Source organism: Hippopotamus amphibius, chromosome 7 (assembly GCF_030028045.1).
Source record: "Hippopotamus amphibius kiboko isolate mHipAmp2 chromosome 7, mHipAmp2.hap2, whole genome shotgun sequence".
Classification (NCBI taxonomy): domain Eukaryota; kingdom Metazoa; phylum Chordata; class Mammalia; order Artiodactyla; family Hippopotamidae; genus Hippopotamus; species Hippopotamus amphibius.
In genome coordinates, this window is record NC_080192.1 from 35,958,671 (window position 1) to 35,981,367 (window position 22,697).

General features: G+C 35.2%; 1 protein-coding gene across 1 annotated transcript in view; it reads right to left on the minus strand.

Annotated features, from left to right (window-relative positions):
- TMTC2 (transmembrane O-mannosyltransferase targeting cadherins 2) overlaps window positions 1-22,697 on the minus strand; it is a 370,895-nt gene that overhangs the window by 40,892 nt on the left and 307,306 nt on the right. The window contains exons 10-11 of the mRNA XM_057742666.1: window positions 19,852-19,966; window positions 7,966-8,029 (exon numbers count right to left, since the gene is read on the minus strand). Coding sequence (XP_057598649.1) covers window positions 7,966-8,029; window positions 19,852-19,966 — 179 coding nt within the window. The remainder of the gene's footprint in view (window positions 1-7,965; window positions 8,030-19,851; window positions 19,967-22,697) is intronic.

Here is a 22,697-nt window from a genome sequence, read left to right on the forward strand (position 1 = left end):
GATGCAAACTATTACATATAGAATGGATAAACAGCAAGGTTCTATTGTATAGCATAGGGAACTATACTCAATATCCTGCGATAAGCCAAAATGAAAAAGAATATAAAAAGGAAGGTGTATATGTAAATATATACATAACTGAATCACTTTGCTGTGCAGCAGAAATTAACACACTGTAAATCAACTATACTTCAATATAAAAAAAATTAAAAAACAAAAAAGGAAAGAAAATGGGAGAGGTCAGCTATGGAAATAACCAAAGGGGATTATGAAGAATGTGGTGACTGCGGGTGGGGGAAGATCACATCCTTCTGGCAGTGGCAGCTACTGGTCCAATCTAGCTGATATTCTCAGGTAGGAACATGGGTCAGTGTGGTTAGATGAGCTGAGGTAAAAACAACACAAAACAGGAATCTAGTTTCTCTGGAGGAAAAGGGACTAAATCTAACTTTAGTGTGTGGTCCCACAATTCAAACAATCCTAGCTATAAATCCATGCAAAGGATACCCCCACAAAGAAATGTGAGTAAAAATAAACAAGCTTGGAATCAGAGAACATAATTAAGTGGAATTTCCCAAAGGTTTTGATGTTCCTCAACCCCAAAGTACTCAAGCTGATTTTCTTTATAGCCAAGAGCCATGTACGTTCCTGCCCACGTCTGTCACCCCTCATCCTTTTCTGGTTGTGACTCTAAAACATGCACACAAAACACATACACACATTTTCAAAAAATAGTGCTCAAAAATGATTGTATGTGGATTGTGATGAATAACAATACCTCAAGGGTTGAAAAACTGTAAATTCAAGTTAGTTCAGCCCAAATATCTGATCCCAGTCTAGGCGACAACTAGCCCATACCAACAGCTAGTAAACAAGTGGATTATACTAACCATCTTTGTCGTCTAAGCATGAAGAATTATACCAGATGATAAACAAAAACAGTAACCACTTCAGAAATACATTTTTTCTGGTTTATCTAACATTTTTGAAATAGAAGTATAACACAAAGCAACGACAATGTAAGCAGAGAGAAATGAATGCGTCAAAAACTTGACTTTGTAACTTGTTAGGAAAAAAGCAACATCTAAATAATTTGGAAAGAAGATCTACAGCAGAAAGGAGTTTGAAGACAGATCGGACTAAAACTGATCCTGACATAACTGAAGCTCTCAGGGAAGTGAGCATCTATCGTGCTGAAATCAGACATGAAGAATTAGATATGTGATTTCTACAGCTGTGTGCATACATGTACATAACATTAAAAGGATTACGCCTATTTATGAACTGAAGTAGAATTAGGGTCTGCTGACTTAATTGGGTATGTGTGAATAACCAACATTTTTTGTTTCAGTGATGTCTCTGGGCCCTTTTAATAAAACCAGATAAAATGTAGGAGGAAACTAACGGCTATTTCTCTCTTGATGGAAACCTATTCTGGGTTTGTCAACTTACTCCATTTTTGGCTGTAAAACATATAGAGGTATTTGAAACTGAAATGACTAGTGAGAGTGGGAAATACATTTGCAATATTAAAACACATTTTACTCATAAAGTCAATCTGGTGATTCTGGGATCCATATATTATTAATGCTTGAAAGTCAAGAGACACATGGTATGTAATTTTCCCACATCACAGAAGCTTGTGGAAAGTTTTGGAAAAGGCCACATGGTTTTTCCTCCATATACAAGCAGAATGTGGTTTAACTGCTTCCCAGACAAATTATTATTTACCCTGCCATTTTTTTTTTTCCAGTGCGATGGCAATCTCAGTAATTTTCCCCACCAAAATCCCCTATATGGTCAAATCTGAATCTGACCTGTTTAACTTAAATTTCACAGTCTCTTGTTCTAATTAGGGTTGAGGAATATCCTTCCCATCAGAAAATAACTCAGAATATTTTCTCTCTCTTCTGTCAGAAGGTAATTCTTCCATCAGAAGTTAATTCTAACTCCCCCCCCAGATTCTAGACTTAGTGATGATTTCTACTGCATACCCATCTCTCCCCACCCCATCCCACTACCATACTGGCCATAAAACAGTGGTCCAAATTGAAAGTAATATATTGTAGAATCTATGTACTAGCTCATAATACAGCTGCACTCTCTTACAGTAAGCTCATTTCTCTGAATCTCATATTTCTCATTTGATCTTTTGACATATAATCATTGCTAAAGAGACCAAATGGATAACATCAGCTTTGATTTTATAACACTCTGAAATAATTTATGTTCTAAGTGACCAGGAAAGGTACAATGCATATATGTAATTTTCTATTGGACACTCCAATCCTTGGAACGCATTCCCCTTTAACGCATATATAATGAATGTACATTGGAAAACATTTATAAAATATTATACATATTAGAAATACAAAGGATAAATACAATTAGTGTAAAAGTCAGAGAACTGAATGAAAACTAGAAGTAATCTACCAGTGATTTCAGAACTTCATTTAGGACTATCACAAAATGACAAAGGGCTTAATGCCAGTATTTCTACTAGCACTTATTTCTCATATCTACATACTACAGACCTATATCAAGTATTATCTACTGCGTGACCTAGCATATCCAGCCATCCACAGGCCTCTGATTTCGAATTCTGCCCCTTTTGCCACAGGACCAGCAGATAACCAACTAAAGATGATAGAAGTAAGTTACTACCTAAGCTCTCTCTATTTCTAATATTTCTTTCCCCTTATATCTTCATAGTCTACTTTTTCTTCTTCAGTCCCTGGGGAGAAAATAATCCTTTAAGATCTTCAATATTTCCTTTGCTCTCCCCCTACTTGGACACATTTTAAATATCACATTTAAACATACACACATACACATACCATTTAACGCCTATTTTTAATATTTAATGAACACATACTTAATATTTCTTTGGTATTGCCCGCTTTCATTTACTACCACACTTATTTACAGACTCAATTTACATGCTCTGCTCCCAATTCTTCATTTCCTTAACATCTTAAAAACTTCTGCCCATATCACATGCATGAAACTAAGCTCGTGAAGGTAGCCAGTCAACTTACTCTCTGAAGTCAAAGGACTTTCTCAGTCCTTGTTTTTCTTTACTGTTTAGCAGCAGTGGAAATTGCTCATCGATGTTGATTTCAACGCCCTGTTGTAGCCTGATGTCTTCCTTACCCTATATTCCCAATGCAGGGATGCTCAGGGCTGTGAAATGGGCTCTCTCCTCTCCTTTTGTACATTCTCTCCCTATGTGATCTTATCCTCTCCTTTGGTACCATCCCGTTTCTGCAAATGACTTCCGCATCTTTATGTCTAAGGGTGGCCTTTCCCCCAACTGCCCACCTGATAGGAATGTCCCATAGAAAATTAGAATATCCTACCTCTCACTTAGAATCTGCTCTGTCCAACCTTAACACTTTCTTCTTGAAATAAACACACTCTTCTGTCTTATTTCTGTTTAAGGGATTTCTTTGTTTCCAAGTTACCTAAATTCAAAAATTTTGAACACTCATTGGGCCCACTGATTTTCCCACTCATATCCTATCAAATAATATGCTTGCTTCCCCTGCATATTCTTTTCCATTCAACTGTGTTTCTGTACTTTAGGATTTATCATGCCTTGTGCCTGTACTATTTCAATGACCTTTTATTTGATTTCCCCAAAGCAGCATGTCTCATCTCTGCTTCCCCAAATGCAACACACAATCTTCATCACATCATATAAACGGCCATCCTAAATTACCACTTTCATTATGTCATCTGCTTAGCACAATCCTGGAATACAAACTTCTCATTCTCAGTATGGTATTCAATGCCTTTCACCTGATTTTACATTATTTTCCAGTTCTATCTTCCCCCACTCTTCCTTCTGCCCCCCACCACAGGCAATATTAACCATATCTGCTTACGGTTCCTTGGGCATATTTCATGCTTTCTGAGGCCATGTCCTTGTTCATGCGTATGCCTCTACCTGCCAGAATTCTCTCTTTTCTCCTCTTCCTGTTGAAAACTTCACGTATAAACATACAATGATTTCAATATTCTCTTAAGTTTGCTGACTGTGACTCAGTGTCTTCTAGGATCAGTCCAGCTGAAAGTAATTTTTTTCTCCTGGTCAGTTGCGCAGCACCTAGCTTCTATTACTCACAGAGCACTGATTATACAGCATCATTTACTGCCTTGAAGTGTGAGGATTTGGATCCGTGGGTTCTCTCCCTCACTCTCCCCCCCCCACATTAGATAATACATTTCTCAAGGTCAGGGTTAATTTTTCACAACTTGGAAATTCTACTGCGCTTGGCATAGAGTTTTACACAATGTTGGAACTTAATAAAAAAAAAAGTTGAATGAATTCAGACCAAAAACAATTCCATGCAGGAAAATACAAAATGCATAGAAATATAATTCCTCATTGTTAGGAATTACCCTCTTCTGACTCTGGAATTTACTAAAAGCCAAGTAGAACTGGGTGACTTTGTATTATGCAAATTCCTCATTCTTCACATTTTAAGGAAATAAATTAATGCAGAATTTGGCTCACTTCCCACAGGAGGAACAAAGTAGTTTCATTTTAATGTTCCCTCTAGTTCTCAAGAGTCAGCAGTTTTTGATGTGCGTAAATGGGAGAGAAGACACAGAAAAGTTGTCTTTTTACAATAACCTTCACAGAAGGATCAATTTTATTTATAAAAATGGAAAACTGAAAGTGGAAAAACTTAAAATGACAATTTTGGTAAAGAGTTTTCCCACTAAAAATATGCTCTAATATAATATGAGGTTTAATTTTAGAGTACACACCCCCAACAAATAAAATTTTAATGGTATCATTTTTGTAATAAATATATTTCTCTAAATGTGCACTTCTGTAAATGACAATGTATCAAATATTCCCAATGAAGATAAAATATCATAGTCTAACATTTAAAATTATATGTGCCTGCTAATGTAGATTTCTTTCATTATTTTAGCATTTGGTCACTGGAATTCTTTGAATGTGAATAACCCTGAAAGTCAGTTAATAATTTTAAAGTAAGTTGTATGAACAAAGAAGACTTTTGTAGAAGAACAAACAGAAAGCAATTCATCATGGGACATACTGAAGAAATGGAATAGATATTTTACTAAGAGAGAAATCCATCCCAGATAAGCAGCGATCTCCTTAATATAATAAGCGGGCAGTACACAAGGCTTGCAATAAAAAATTTTACTTTGCATAGCCAGGACCTGACATGAGCACTGCTGAAAAATCCAGAGTCCCCCCACATACAGCTACAGACCATTGTAGTTTAAACTAAACAATAGAAGAAAATGCTTTATGAAAAATAAGAGTAAGATTAGATTACCACGAAGATAAGAAAAATAGAAAAGATAGTGAAACTACTTAAATAGGGAATAAAAGTTGAGTTCTGTTTACCATGTTCTCACATAAACAGGTAACTGAAATTTATTAAGTACAGAAATAACAAAGAATGTTTTTATGACAAAGGGAATAAACAGTTATGAGCAAGAAAAATGTCAGATGGATGTTTTAATTTAGATCACACACTGCTAATAATTCATGATGTGGGGCTTTTGTTTAAATAGGTCTCTTCCTTTCAGAATAGAATCCTGTATTATTGTCAAGGTTTGTATTTTACCAGTCTTGTCTCGGTGGTATCTTACCTACCGAGATTATGTACAAAAAATCAAACACAATTCGTAAAACAGGTTAGGGAAAGATCATATTATTGTTAAATATAAACTTCATATCCTGTCCAAGTCTGTAAAATACTTAACTTATAGTTACCAGATAAGAGAAATATCATTTGAATAAATCCATTTTTCTAAAGCAATCTGCAGCATGTTTATGAAGAAACTTTTCGGGTTTCAGAAAAAGTGGCTTTGAGTTGAAGATTAAATATTGATTTTATGATTTGGCCAGTCTTTAAAATAAATAATCTCATAAGTCAGGTTTAAATCTTGTGGTGCCTCACTGTCTTTTTCATTTTTGAGGTCAGGTCAAAGAGTTCAGATAGCCCTTTTCTCACTAATCCATTACAATGTGCTGAAGACAGCCATCTGATCAACCACTTAACAAAAATAAAAGTGACACTCAAGGGACTGCTACTTGATGAATAAAGGTTGAATTTATCATCATTTAGTATATATATAAAGAGTATTATATCATTATATTAATCATTCTATTATTGATTCAATCAATTCTACTAATCAAAGAAAGGAGGGAGGGAGGGAGGGAGGGAGGAAGGAAGGAAGACAAAAAATCCTGATTCTTGTCTTCAGTGAACTTAAATTAGTAAGTTTAAGGTCTCAAGTCCAACCCTTTTCTTAGAAACGCTACACAAAGATGCCCAACTCAAGCATTTACAAAGCTGTGCCTCCTGTATACCTTTCCCTGCACCTTCTAATTCCCTTTCCCTGCTCTATTTTTCACTAAAGCACTTATTGTTATCAGACATACTATATACTTTATCTGCTTCTATTCTGTCTCCTCACCACTCGACTATAAGCTCCTAAGGGGCAGAGACTCTTGTCAGTTTTGTTCACCGCTGTGTATCCGGTGCCTGGAATAGTGTCTGGCACTTAACAGGTGCTCATTAGATATTTAATGAATAAATGAGAGGACCATTATTATTTTGTTTTCATAGACTCCTGGCTCTCTAAGATACAACCACATTTTTTCCATCAAGCTTTCTCTTATACACACAGCAGCCTGGGTTACAATGTGATTCCACTTACTAGCTGTGATAGCGGGTGAGTTATTCATTTCTCTGAACTTCAGCAGAATGAAGATCACAGAAGTATCTGTGGGTTGTTGTGAGAAATGAATGAGAGAATTCACATGAAGTACTTAGCATGATGCTTGACACACAACAAGTGTTTCATAAATTTTAGTGCTTATAGTTCTTACAACCATAAAATTATTTTCTTCTGTTACTGATTCTTAAAGTACCTCATAATTAATGAAACTGGGGACATTTAGATTCAAGGGCTAAGGTTACATGTGGTTGAGTCTCTTGAAAAAAAAGCTACTTCCTGTGTGGGTTGCTTTCAGGAAGCATTAATCCTCCTCTTCTTCCACACTGTATTTCAATTACTTGATTATGTTCAGTCTTCTCTGCGACATTGTGTGGTCTTTTAGGGTATGAAATCTCTGTATCCTATCACAAAGGAGGCACTCTATAGACATTTGTCCAATGGATGAGTTATTGTAAAGAAATGGGACTGATCCCATTATTTGTAGTCACATCACACGTGCACTTTCATTACTGTTTGAAAATTACATTTCTCAATAGATGGTGTAGATCTAGAGAGCAGGGCGGAGGTTTTCATGCTGGAGAGTGATGCAGAGCAGTGTGGATGAGAATAAAAGCAGTGCCCTGGAATTCAGTGCCGTACTGTGAATAAAAAAGTGCTTAGAAGACCGATACAAAACCAGTTCTTATTCACTCATAAATGGTTTCTCTATTTCAACAGTAATGATCTAATTTCTATCCATCTTACTTTATGGAAGTGTGACTACCCAGGGAAAAATTCTAATAAAAACATACTTGATAAAGTTGAAAAGCACAGTTACTAGAAATGAGAACTGGAATAGGGAAGAGGCACACAGCTTGAGGTTTGACAACATGTAAGAATCATTGAGTTGTTAGGAAGTCCAGCAGTATGTAACACCACAAGCAAAAATATGTTCAAAGAATTCATTTTAAAAGTCACCCAAATGCAAAATATTTAATAATGCTAAAACCTGTATGCAAATAATAAAAAGGTATGGCGCTTCACACGGAGTAGTAAACAGCAATTTGTACCTCTGGAAAAAGAAAGAAGCTTGAGAAAGGCAGATTTTATGTTGAATCTGTCATTTAACGTATACTCAAAATAAGAGATCAGAGAGAAAAATACCAGTATTACAAAGCTTCTATGTCTAAAACTCTCACATGCTGTGAGTCTATCCCTTTGAATAATGCTTCTCATTAGGAAGGTACTTACATCAGGCCTCAGCCTGGCCGCCAGATCATAATACTTCTCAGCTGCTTCGTTGAGGCTAGCCTGCCTGTTAAGAAAAAACAAAACAGAACAAAACTATATCATTTATTTTAAAATTTCAGATAGGTGAAAAGAATCATTATGTAGCAAAATGATATTAACTTTTAAAAAATTACAATCATGCCAATCAAATAATGTGACTAAGCAGGAAAAGATCATTAAAAATTGAATGCACACAATGTACTTGTCACGCTCTTTAAGGCATTGTAAATAATACCTCTATCTAATTCTATTCAGTAGGTATGGTTTTTAATTTACACATTAGGAATTATAAATGTTATTTTCCATTTCCAAGCTAATGTAGATAATATGCTACAGGGCTGGGATTCTCCTGCTTCAATATGATGCCTCAGAAAAATCTTAACTTTTAAAAATAAATTATCAATTACTATTTAGTTGCTTTTGCTTTATGAAAATAGTAAACATTTGCAGGTTAAAAAAAAAATCTATCTAGAAAGCTACTTTCTTTCCAGTTCAGGAGAGGAACTTTCCAATGTGTGTGGTCTACACTCCCACCCACCGCCACCCCCTCACCCCCCTAGAAAAAAGCCTAGCCTCTCCCTCTCTTTGCTCTCTGGCCACCAGGGTGGGCACATGATATAGCCTCAACTAATGGGATGTTTTTGCTTAGGACTTTCATTCCTAAGCGAATGACAGAAAGATGAGAGGATGGCTAGAATTTACTCATAGTGGTGACAGTGGTGGAGGCAATAGGGACGGACTTTTCCTGTAAAGAACTGTTATTGGATGTCCTGATTCTTTAAAGGAAGATTCTGGGGCTACCTTATTTCCTACCGACTCAAGCTATGTCTTCCAGTCTATTGCGAATTCTGAGGTTCCACAGCCTTCAAATAGCTAAAATCAGCTTTTCTTAATTACTACCAAATACTATGAGTGGCACAGTTGACTTATACAAATAAGATGCGGGCTGAACTTTAAAGATAAGTTTGTGCATTGTCTATTCTTGCAATTCACAGCAAACTCCTTGGTTCAGCCAACTGGTTAACAGAAGAAATCAAATCTCTCGAGTCCCAAAGAAACCCAGCCAATTAGCCATCAACACACGACTTTACAATCATGCCATGCTGCTTTCTGAAAACCTTATAAGATGGTAGATAATAAAGCTAGGAGTTCTTGCAGGTTGCACTGTAGTCTGGTGACCACATTTGTGTAGAATAGAAATGCTATAGCAAAAGGACAAATTCAACTTCAGTTGATGTGTATAGCACAACTACAATGTGAACAATAGTAGTTACTGCTTTCCAGTCCTGCAGTAAAAATGGAGTGTTCTCTTGAAATGTGATGTGAAGAACCTTTTGAAGCAAGAAGATTGCAAAGAGATCAGGAATAAAGAAGAGAAACAAAATTCAACTTTCTCGATTAGAAAACCACTTCTCTCTTTAAAAGAGAAGGCAATCTAGCCCTACCTATAAAATTGAATTTGCACTTTGGGCAAGCCACATAAAAACTATAAAGACATACAGCATGCAACCGTATAAATTATAGGAATAAGTGAAGATAACATTTCTCTGGAGAGCAGGACACATTTTTCTAATTTTTAAAGGAAAAATAATTAGAAACACTGTTATTTTTAATGGGGTTATAGAAAAAGTAAAAATCCTTGACTTAAGACTCTACTGGACGCACGGCATGTTACAACGTGCTGTTGCAATTTATATTCTCATAAATGTTGAAGTTCAATTTCAGTACGTCAAGAAAAGTACTTTAGTCTGGTATGAAAGAGTAAAAATTCTCTCACTAGGGTATTTAATGAAGCTTCCCTCAGCTAAATTATAGAACCACTTTGGTTCAGATTCATTTGGAAATCTGAACCAGAATTCATTAGGTCATGCCCTGGAAAGGTTTTCTCCAGAGGAAAATAAAAGGCATGGACGTAGGAAATTAGAGTAACTTAATACTACAAAGAAGTAAGTTACTTAGAAGCACGATCAACCAATAGATGTCTAACATAGAAAGGATAGTGACCATTAATATTCGTCTTTATTGACATTCAAATTCATGAGGTAGATAAGGATCAAAAGAGAAACTCAAGAATTCACTAGGTAAAATGCCTTTAAAGTAATAATCAATGCAACTGAAAAAAGGTTTTTCCTTCTAAAAAGGTTATTAGTTTTTCAAGCCTTCACTGTCTTCAGTCTTTTTAATTCCCAAAGGAAATATCTAGTTTAAAAGACTTAGTTTCTTAAGCTAAAAGTAGAATTGATGATATTCTAATGAAATAAAAAAAATACAAATAGTAGAATTTATTATATTTGTCATATAACTGTGAAAATTAATTTTGACTCTAGGACTTTGCTTCTAATATTAAGTGGGTTTTACTGACACTAGTCAGCAGGCATTTATGGCAATGCACGGAAAACTGTAGGGAAAAGAGTATGTCAGTTCTACCCACTGAATCTTCACGTATATCCTTGTTTTACTCTCTACAGAGAAAACTCACGAGGAGCTGTCCAATGTCTACTTTATGGTGTAAGCTGTTTTGCACACTTCCCGCTCTGCAAAAAGCATCCTGGGAGTACTTAATAAATCTTAATGCAAAAATGATTGAATCATTAGTCAACATTTGAAAACTGAGGAAATTAGCAGTATTCTGCCAATTGCTTAGGGGATTCCAGCAAATATTGTCTAGAATCTCAACCACTGGATTGTTAGAGACTGATTACAGGACTCGGATTCCCAAGACTATTGGGATCAAACTGTTTAAAGAAACTGATAAAGTATACTTTTCCTGAATAACCATATTTTTTTTTCTTTGTTCACTATTTCTTTTCTGAGACAGTAAATTCTCTATGTATCACTTACAAAATTCCATGAATTGATTACCCTGTTTTCCAGTTTCATTAATATCATGAATCAATTTCTATTATTGCTATTATTAACCACATTTCAAAGGATTACAATGAGGCTTAGAGAAGTTGACAGTCCCAAAAGACAACAGAGCTGGTAAGTGGTTGAGCTCAGAATCAAGGGCTCTAAAAAGAAATATCTGAACCACAGGTTCATGCTGATATCTTTCTAAACGTCAGATGTATTGGAATGACGTGTGATACACTGTTCTGTGGCAGAGGACCACAACAATTCCTACATCAAACACTAAGAAAGGCATAAAAATCACTTGTGGATTATTGTTTAAAAGCGATGCTTTAAATGTAAGCAATGAGATTTGAAAAGGGGAGAATATGGAGAATATTTGCAATGACAGGTTTTACTTCCTGTCCAATTTCAACTCCAAAATTGATAGACGTGAACTTCACCAGACCTAGCTGAACAATGGATAATTTTAAGAACAGTGAAATGCACTATTGTATTTTGCCATATATACCTCACCTTCTCCCAAAAAAGGGGGTGGGGGGGAGGAAGAGGAGGAACTCAGGGGAAAGGCAAGGAAGTAGGGAATGAGAAAAGGCAAGAACAACATTGGGATACTTACTTTCTTACTCCCACAATCTCCTAGTTTTGGCGGTCGGTGGTCACAATTAGAGAAGGGAACTGTAAGTTTCCCACTTGTCCAAGTAGAAGACTCAGAAGGTGAATAAAGGGGAAAGTAAAGCTCTTGGCTCTGACAAGAGCTCTCCCAGGCCATATGCAGACAACCTTGTGTTCTGGCCACAACACACTTTACAAAAGCCAGGAATGAGATGGTCAGTAAGAAAACTTACTCTTACCAGGAAACTACATGAGGTCCAGATGGGTGACTACCCTCATCTAACATATTACCGTGAGTCAACATTATGTCCCTTATCTAGAGAATAAAGATTAAATCACCATGCCAGCAACAGACATCAACTGAAGACAGATACAGTGGCTCCTTTCTTTTTTTTTTTTACTATTTTTTTTTTTTTTTTTTTTGCTGTGTTGGGTCTTCGTTGCTGCACGTGGGCTTTCTCTAGCTGTGGCGAGCAGGGGCTACTCTTCATTGTGATGCTCAGGTTTCTCAGTGTGGTGGCTTCTCTTGTTACAGAGAATGGGCTCTAGGCACGCAGGCTTCAGTAGCTGTAGTACACGGGCTCAGTAGTTGTGGCATGCAGGTTCTAGGGTGCCCATGCTTCAGTAATTGTGGCTCAGGGGCTCTAGAGCACAGGCTCAGTAGTTGTGGTGCATGGGCTTAGTTGCTCCACGGCATGTGGGATCTTCCCGGACCAGGGATCAAACCCGTGTCCCTCGCATTGGTAGGTGGATTCTTAACCACTGAGCCACCAGAAAAGTCCAGCTCCTTTCTTATTATTAGCTCCTGTCTCTCATATATGTAAGGCCCTCTCTGTATATTATCTGTGGCCTCTCAGGGCCACGAAAGGTAAGGAGGTAGAAAAAGCCAGGTGGTATTTGTAAACTAGACTATGAAGTAAACCTTGACTTCTGAAGAAATCACTGGATTGGGCTGATTGTATTTTTAAACTCTTTAGATTCAGTTTTTCTGCCATCAGTGAAAAGGTAGGTTCAGAGTAAAAACAAACAGTTAACAAAAGTCACAAACAAATGTCATCATTTGATTACTACTGAATTCCATTTTTGCACATGAGACTATGAAACTTATGTCTTAAAAATTATAGAAATATATTTCATACAGACAATTCTTCTCTTTTGTATTATTTTATGACAGAAAAGTGTCTTTTGAAAAATAGGTTTAGGGGCCAATATTCTTATAAGAAAAGATATATAAAAGAATTTGAGACTCAATTATGTTATGAAACAACAGTATACTCTGCAAGATGTCTGAGGAGAATCTGATTAAAAGAATCATTTACAATCACCTACATTTTTATGTATTCCATGAGAATTATAAAATTAAAGGTTGGTAAATTTTAAATTACTTCCTTGAAAATATAGAAAACAAAAATTCAAGCAGCATTTAGAAGACTCTAACTACAATTATTAATGGTTGTCAATTGTCAATTTTGAGTTAAAATTATTTAATATGGATGAAAACCACTGTCGGACTCTTATGAAAGACGCATATGAAGATCACTGTCTTCAATGAGCACATCTTGGTGATCATTTTCAAGAATAACTTATGAGCATTTTTTTTTAAAACTAGAGAGCTGTTGGCTCCTGTATCATGAAAGTAGATTGAAACAGTAGCTGATGTTTCATGGGTTCTTGCCAGCTTGCTAAACTTATACTTAGCTTTAAGTTACTCAAAGCAGAGGTAAATTTTAATTCTATTTGATAAACTGTACAGTAGGAATAGAAGTAAAACTAAAATAAACAAGGACATAAAAATGTATGGAAAATCTTAAAATAGCAAAACCAGAGTCACGTATATGTAAAAATAATGGAGCAGAAAAAAAACCCTTGTAATGAAACTCCTAGAATAAATTGTTTACGATCATCAAGCCTTCTTAAATGAAAACTTCTCAGTCAAGACATCAAAAATGGCTTCATGACCTGTAGGCATCTGTCGCAATACTAAACATAAAGGATAGAGACGCAAAGTGGAAATGTAGCAATCACAGAGGAAAAGACTATGCTGATGGTGTAGTTTTAAAAAATGATTCATTGAAGTTAGAAATTTCTTGTTGTCCCGTAAAAGTTTGAGCCCATTCGTTCATGGCCTCAGATCTTTCAGGGCTGCTAAGGACAGGTTAAGCCTGCATCTGGAAAGATTACATAAAAAAATGCACTAGAAAAATTAAAAAGGAGGTAATGTGTGTTGGTAATGTCCACCATAATATTCCTATATAGTAAGTTACTACTTGTGTTCAAGGTGTAATGCTTGGGTGGGAAGAAGGGGTTGGGAGGGATGACAAGAAGAAAGGCAAGCTAGAACTTGCTTGCAGGAGTGGTCCAAGAACCAACATTATAAGCATCACCTGGGACCTGTTAGAAGGGTAAAACCTCTGGCACCACCCACACACAGTAAATCAGAACACGTTGTTTAACAAGATCCCTGGCTGATTCACATGCATATTAATGTCAGAAAGGCACAGAGCAGAAAGATACCTACCTTTAACTTCATCTGCCATGCTCTTTTGCTTTAAAGACCTTACAACCCATTATAACCTAGTTGAAATAAGCCCCTCTTGACCAAAGTTGGCAGTAAAGTATAATTTATATGTAGAAAATCCAATAACTTTTTGAGTGGTCTTTGGTAATTTGGGAAGTGTTAAAGAAGAAAGCATACGACCTACAGGGCCTTGGAGATACACATATATATCTCCAACATCCAACCTATGTGTGCACGCGTGTGTGTGTACATTCACAATCTGCTTTGAGAAAATAATCTGATTTTGTTCCTTTATCCCTTAAGAACTTGTATTTGTTGTCACTTCCAGTGAAATTATTTGAGAATGAAAACTGAAAGCATTTTTTTCTCATATATTCACTCTGCTCTCTAGAAATTAGGGAAGCAATGGGAACCAGCTGGTACAGTGCGGTTTTGCTTTTCTTACACTACTTTAGGAAGCAGTGACAACTTGAGCCCTTAGGCCTGGATAAAAGGAAACTGCACACTTATCTGAGCAGTGTGTCCTCTAAAAACTTAATATTCCTTTGAGAGTACAAACTTGGAGTTCTATCTCCTATGACTATATATCTGCTTTCTAAAACTTACCATAAATGGATAATTTAATAATACTGGGAGTATCTTACTATTTAGGATTTACACATTTGAAAATCTGTTACTCTCTAAATCTGTTTTCCATCAATAAATTCAGGAATCACAGCTTCAAGATAATTGCGCAGTTATAAAGCTGTAAGGGAGCCAATGTGACGCAGTAAAAACAGTGTTAGACTTGGCCAGAATATGCTAAGTTTAAATCCTAGCTTTACCAAATGTGGGAAATACCAACTCTCTTTGAGCCTCAGCATTGTCATCTGTAAAATGGGAATATTAGTGTCTATTTCATATATGTGAAATTATAATTAAAAAGGTGACATGTAAAATGCAAAATATGGTGCTAGGTAGCTAGAAGATATTCAGATAAATGCTACTTTTGTTCCTTCATTACCCTGTAAGTGGATTAAAAAAACAAACAAAAAAACCTTTCCACCACAGCCCATGAATGCTGTGAATAAGCTAAATTTGTTTTCAGCACGTCAAGACTTCCTCTCAAGTGTCAAATATCTTTGTGCATTTTCTAGCTTCCAGTTCTGAGAGAACACTGAATAAATCCGTTCATACAAAATGCTTCTAACAGAATAATTGATTCAATACTTTCCTCTCACAACTCTATAGACATAACTCTATTGAATTTTAGTATTTTAAATTCCTTTGATAGTTTCCTTTGATGATAACCAATCTGATTTTTTTAATGCTCTCATCTGGAAACATCCAGTACTTTTTCCACTTTATTTGAAGTACTAAAAATGTCAACACATGTAGTCAACGTTCATTATGTGAGGCCTTCAACATCTGTGATCACCCTTCCTGGAAATGTATTTCGTAATTAGCCACAATGTGGATCCTGTCTTTACAAACAAGGCCTAAGCCAAAAATTCCCTCATCTTCCAACTTTCTTCCAGCGAAAGTATCAGCACACAGCTAAGGTTCCATCAATCAGATGCAACCTCAAGAGAATCAAAGTCAGAAGTAAGAGTAATGGGGAGGCAGCTGCACCCAGAAGAATCATCTTCTCGTGAATATGGTGTGTGCCCTTCTTGGTTCCCTGTGAGTGATGGTGGCAGAGCTCTGGATTCTAAAAGCTGCTGAACCCCAAGAAAAGCTAGATAGTGGAAATTATTTTGGGCTGTGTAGAGCGTTCTCAAGCCTGTGGGAGAGTCTGTGAGCTAGAGTTTGCTACAATAAATCCTGTTTCCGCTTAAACTGGCAAGAGTGGATTCTTTAGCTTGCAACTAAAAACAGTGACCCATACGTGATGACAATTTTAGGAGTAGATCTATTTTCATTAATTTTGTTTTCAATATGATGATTAAAAAAAAAATATGATGATTAAAGACCTTCATGCTATCTTGGAAATTTTTTCTGTTTGTTGATAATTGCTCATCTGCTCTACGTTCTCCTTCAGAAATTTTCTATTTATATTAACATTTATATAACAAATAAAATTATATGTATGTATATATGCCACATATAACTACATAAACATACATATGGCATATGATTATAACATATTTATATATACGCAGACAAAAGTATCAGATATTACATAAACACTACCTATATACATGTGTATATAACTATATATACATAGTTGTATACTACATATAATTATACAAACATATATATGTGTATATATAATTACTAGTGTATACATACACACACACACACACAAAACGAGAGTGAGTCAAAATTTATCCGCACTGTGGCTGTAGAATTTATAGAATTTTTAATACAACCAGAGTACGGATAATTTTTCACGCACCCTAGTACTATGCTCAATCTATTTGCCAGTCTTTTATGCTTTCAGTCATTTTCATGTCTTTAGTATTTTTCACTAAGTTCTGGGAAAATATCTATAATTTCTACTTAAATTATCAATCTGTCAATTTTACACTGCCTCCATTGTAGTTATAAACTCAGAGATCCTATTAATACCTTAGTAATCTTTTCTGATGTTATATGGCTCCTCTTTCCAACTGCCTATTTTATTTTCACAGATATATTCTGTATCAATTAGGATAGGTTAGATTACACTGCGATAATAGACATATTCTAAATCTGAGTTCAGACAAAATTTATTTTGCATTCATTCAACCTATCCAGTGCAGGTGAGATGTTCGAGTCCCTTTGCTTATTTCTGCATCTATGCCCACAATTTCCAAGTCAGAAAAAGTGAAAAGCACTGACTCTTAACAATTTTGGCTTGAAAGTAACATACATCACATTCACACACATTCAACGACCCAGTAAGACCCATGAAGGTCTTCAACTAGGAAGAAGGCAGGAAAGTGCAGTCCTATTATGTTTCTCGAAGTTGGAAGGCCAAATATATTTGGTGAACAGCATTAATACTTCCACACCACATAGTGTTCTTATGAATCACCTTGACAACAGGAATTGGAAATGTTCTAATTCTGTAGAAAAAGATCTTTATCCATTATTGAGAATTACAGTGGTTCTGTTAGAAATTTCTCAATTTTCAAGCTTCTTGAAGGTCCTAACAAGATAAAGACTTGCCCCTTAATGGGCTCTTACAATCTAATCTCTTCCAATCTAGTCGCTTCTGGTGGAATGCCTTTTTTTTCTTCCCCCTTTTTCTATTTGGCTTTTGTGATACACAGTTTTTTCCTTATTAGTAGATTCTTTGGGTCAATTCGTTGAGAATTAGCCAAGGAAAGGGAAGTTAAATCACTGTGCTTCAAATCATGTCTTGAACTATAGCATTTCCTAAATTGCTGACTTTGGATATTAGGTCAGCTAATATATACAATAACTATAATATATAATCCAGCTCCCAAGACACAGCCAGGGATACATCTGCCCTTTCCCTCCCATCCAGTTGTTCACCAAACCTTGCCAATTTTGTCTCCTAAATATCTTAGGAAAGAACAGAGCTCCTGAGGAAAAAATTAATATCAAACTCAACTTATAGCAATTTGACATCCCCAAGGGAAATGTTAGATGTAACAATGAATAAGCAAAATCTTGACAGCTAACCATTTTGATAAGGTTGCATTCAAGGGAAAACCAATAACTGCTTTATTCTTTTCAGCAAACAAAATCCTAAATGATCCTGATTAATAAGGAAAGAGGCTGGTGCTCAGCTTGCACAGTAAGCATTCAAGAAATAGTTGAATTTGACAGAGCTGAAAAAAATAAGTGAAAACATTCATACGAACTGCCACCAAGTTGAATAGGATGTGGCCAGGCTGCTGTGGTCATACTCGCAATCAAGATAGGAAGGCGCTGACTGAATGCAACTTAATGAGGAATGCAGACTGCAGAAAGCTAGAGAGAAGGTTCTGAAAAATAAATCCTAAAGAGTTCCATGTCTCCAATATATAACAAAAACTTCCCACTGGTTTCTAACACTATGGTAACTAAGGAAAAGTTACAAGCGATATATTTAACAAGGATGTTTATATGTTCTTACAACCAGTTTCCATTGATAGACCTTGAATTTCAAATACTGATTTAATATGTAGCAAAATGCCTTGTTGATAAAAGTATCTATTATGATTAGGATGAATAAGCTTCTAGAAACCTGTGCATTCACCTCAATGGTTTATTGTGACTAAAAGCACAGTGTTTTATGCATGAAGAGCAGAAAAGTCCTCTTCCCATCACAGCACCTTACCTTGTCATGCAAATTAAAGTGTCTTTTAAAAATTATCTTTCCATTGAAGGTTCTTGAGAACTGGCTACAGTTTGTTTTGAAAATATACCAATAGCCTATTGAATCCTGATTTCTCTTTGTAGGTATCTGCTTTAGGAACGCTAAGCATTAACATGGAAGGGGGGTATTCAACTGAAACCTCAGAGTACACTCTTTCCTCTCAAACTGATTTTGAATCTCTTATTTAAAACCTATTAAAAGCCAAGGAGGAAACCACTAAGATACAGTTACAACAATAATCTCAATTTATTGCTTTAAATATTGATTTCTAGGGGATAGGGGTAGGTGAGGGTATGCAATTATAAAAGGACAATACGAAGGATGCCTGTGGTGATGGGAATAGTCTGTATTTTGACTGGAGTGATGGATACACAAACCTATACATGTAATAAAAGTGCACAAAACTAAGCACACACAGACACACACGGAGTACAAGTATAACTGGGGAAACCTAATAAAACTAGTGGATTGCATCAATGTCAAAATACTGGTTTGGATACTGTATGGTAGTTTTATAAGATATCACCACTGGGGAAATTGGATAAATGGTACAGAGATCTCTCTGTATTATTTCTTAATTGCATGCAAATCTACAATGATCTGAAAAAATTTTTTTTAAATATTCCTCTACTTTTCTCAAAAGTCCATGTTTTAGAACCATCCAAATGTGGACCAATTCTCTGTTATTTTTCTTCCCATGGAAGAGTAATCTACATAATGAGAAACTTGTCCCTAGAAGCCAAGCTCAGAGCCCATAGTGTGAATGTCACCTAAGGAAGCATTTAGATGGAGATTCAATAGAGTGAAATTCGGGTAACAGCATGTGAGAAGGGGTATACATATGGCAAACAGAACAAATAATGCTTTTTAAACAACTATATAAATCATTCGAGTTTCTTAAAAACATCCTCCTTTAATGCACTGACTTTCATTTTATATTCACACAAAAAACTGTTCATCTGCCTTTTAATTATTTTGCTATTACTGTAATTAGCTTTCAAAATAATCTTTCTGAAAACAGATGCACTAAAGGTCTATAAACATATATTTTTTCAACACATAGCAACAGTGCTAATTATAGGGCCATTCTGAGAATTTGATAGGCCTTAAGTATATTTGTATTTAATAATCCTCCCTACTACCAAGCATAATAAAATGTATCCACATGACCCATTCAATATAATTAATACAAAAACACAAATATCGAGATGCAGTTGACAAATTGACATAATGTTGTCTTGGAGACATTTAATTAGACAGTTATTAATTTCAATTTTGCAATTTTCCTTTTGTATTTTATGGCCAATAATTTTTGAAAGAAAGAGAAAAGAGGCCTGAATAATTTTCAGAGAGTCCTAAAAGTTCATATACCCTACACACTGTGCACATAAACCATGAATTAAATAGTCCTGACTGATTTTAACATGGTTAAGCAGCATAATTCACTTTTAGAATGTGGAATAAGGTGGTATATATGATACCGGGAATTAGTATAATTGATTTAATATTTTATTAATTTAATACGGTTAAAGCTACAGTGTTGGTCTTTTCAGGCACAGTAGCAAAAACTAACCTGAGCATGTGGGCAGCATTGAAGACCACATCAAACTCCGTGCTGTCCAGTTCAGCTGCTTTTTTTGCCATCTCAGCTGCTTCTATGAGGCGAGCTTCTTCGAGAAGAAACTGACCTGCAAAGCATGAAGTCACGTGAGCTGAAACGTGGAAAATAATAATCCTGTGAAAAAACTAAAGCTGCTATAGAGAAAAACATAAGAACAGTGGTAAGGGTGATATGAAGCTAAGATTTATGTGTGTCGTACATCTACATGCTAATTAAGTCATATTTTATACACCTTTCTCTTCATTGTGGGACATCACAATGTACCTAATCTGGTACATTAACATTTTTTTTTCTTAAAGATCCTCCATAGACTATTGAAGCAAGAAATAAAATAAACCAATTTAAAGACATATTACAAATATGTAAACACATTTTTAAAAAGTAAAACAATATAAAAAAGACTACTGAGAAGATTTTAGTTTTCTGATGGTCAAAGTGTTTGGGGATTAAGACATTATATTAGTTCTGCTGAATCTATAGCTCGGGTGCAATATATTTCAGTAAGTTACCCATCAACTGGTTTAAACAGTTGTTTCACCTATATAACTCACTAGAATCATTATGTTGCATCACTAGTATAAAATTTAATTATTAGCTATAAACCTCTGAGATTCAAAGATGAGAGCTGCTTTGCAGGAAAAAAAGATATATGACAAATATAACTTGAATTGATTTTAATTATTGGTGCTTTAAAATAGTTTTTGTCTCCGATATACATGCACAAACAGGGCTACCTATAGTAAGATATATTTTATATAAGATATATATTATATAAGATATGATATATTATTTCTTATATTTAAGTAACACTAAAATTATTGAAAGAACACAGAAAGAACATCGCTTAGCATTAACTTATAGACTGACTAATAAACACAGAAGAATATTAACAAGTATTCTCAGATTTTTGAGATTACTTTCAGGTCAGCTTTGCAAGGTCAGAATTATTGCAGATAGAGCCACACAATTCTTCAAAACTGTATCTCGAGAATTGTTACATGATGCTATCCCAGAATCATACTGTAAAGGCAAAGCAAACAACATAAAAGTTGGGCCCAATTTTAAGGCTGTAAATATGCAAACAGAGAGAACAGGCTGCTTTTTTACAGCTAAGGATTTATTAGCAGCAAAAAAAAAAATGATTTAAGCCTTATCTGATACAGATAATCAAATGAAAACCAAATCAAGGGAGGACAGAGATATGCAGAAACCACCCATGCAATTGACAGGCTTATACAGTTGTTTTCTACTTATTTCTTTTTGCTTTGAGATTTCTGTTTGCTTAAAGTTCATACTTTAACAACATGAAAAGGAGTTACAAAAATGATTTGCAAGTCCTAAGGCATACACAGAAACTGAAAAACTTTAAAAATAGTAAGTCCCTTGCTTACTGCTTATCTAATAAATATTACAAATTGTCTTCTGACCTAAAAGGACCAGTTCTTAAAATACAGGGGAAATTTTCTGTTTGAAGGATTTATAATAAACCACGGCCACTGCTTGTAGTTAAGAATTTCGAAGCTTCAGTTGGTAAAGAGTGGTGAGTAAAGACAGGCCTATGATTTTAATCCTACTTTCAGGCCAGGAATTGAAGATCCTTCAGTTATTTCTACAAGAAGTTTTACATCACTTTCTTTGTCACCTATCACTTGGCGCCTTTCTCGTCTCCCAAAACAAATGTAGTTGTTGGGTCAGAAAATTATTAAGAAAACAGAGTTGTAAATGGTTATGCTGATAAATAGAAAAACACATTACTTATGAAATTCATGTAGACTCTAACTCTACAGACCTGTTAATACGAACTTTAAAGTATATGAGGTTTTAAAAAAGTAAAACAAAAATTAGACAATCTGTGGCGCATTGAATAATTAATATCTCCTCACATATATCTTAGCACAGGATACCAGGCTAAACCCATTTTTTCAATTAGTTATACATATTACAGATTAAAAAAAATTAAAGTATATTAATTGCTACCTATCTTCAAGGTCTATTTACCTAACTAAATGTATTAATAAATACACTAATTACTTATGTGATATTTAAACGAAGGAAAATGTAGGAATTTATTAATTGTTCTTTTCCCTTTCTAGATAGCTGTTAATTCTGAAATGTATTCTGTATTAACAGTAGGAAAATGCAACAACTAATGGAATAATGGTTATTTTCTTAAAATTCATTACTCCAGATGGTAGAGGGAAAAGGAACTATATTAGCTTTGGTTAAAAAAGAAAGAAAGAAGGGAATGAAACCTATACTGTCCGTACAGAAAAACAGAGGGACAGTGACAAGAATTCTGTGTGCTGAAGACAGTGATACTCGATGGCCTAAGAGCACAGTTAATATGCAATGTCCAGGGCAAAGCCTTCCACGTTCTATTAATGCTGAACATATCTCTGACATTCATCAGCAAAAAAAGAAGTAATATTACTAATTGTGTAAAATCAAATATACAATTTTTAAAATATTTTAAAACACTTCCTTATGGTTTAGGTAAGTGTTGCCACAGAACACAGACTTTGTAGCAGCTTCCAAGATGCCAAAACTATATGAAACACATACTTTCTAGTATTGCAAATAGTGACAGTAAAAATTCCCATATGATCATTTTCTAACAGGAGGATTTACTCATCATGTTAACATTCAGAAAAACAATAACACAACATATTAGTAAGGTATCTGCATAATTCCCTCCATTCTGTTCTCAACGGGCCACAGATCTCAATAGTCCAGAGTTAGCGTTCTGCTATGATAAAGCCATAAAACATTATGGTGCGTGAATCATTTGGTATCTTTTT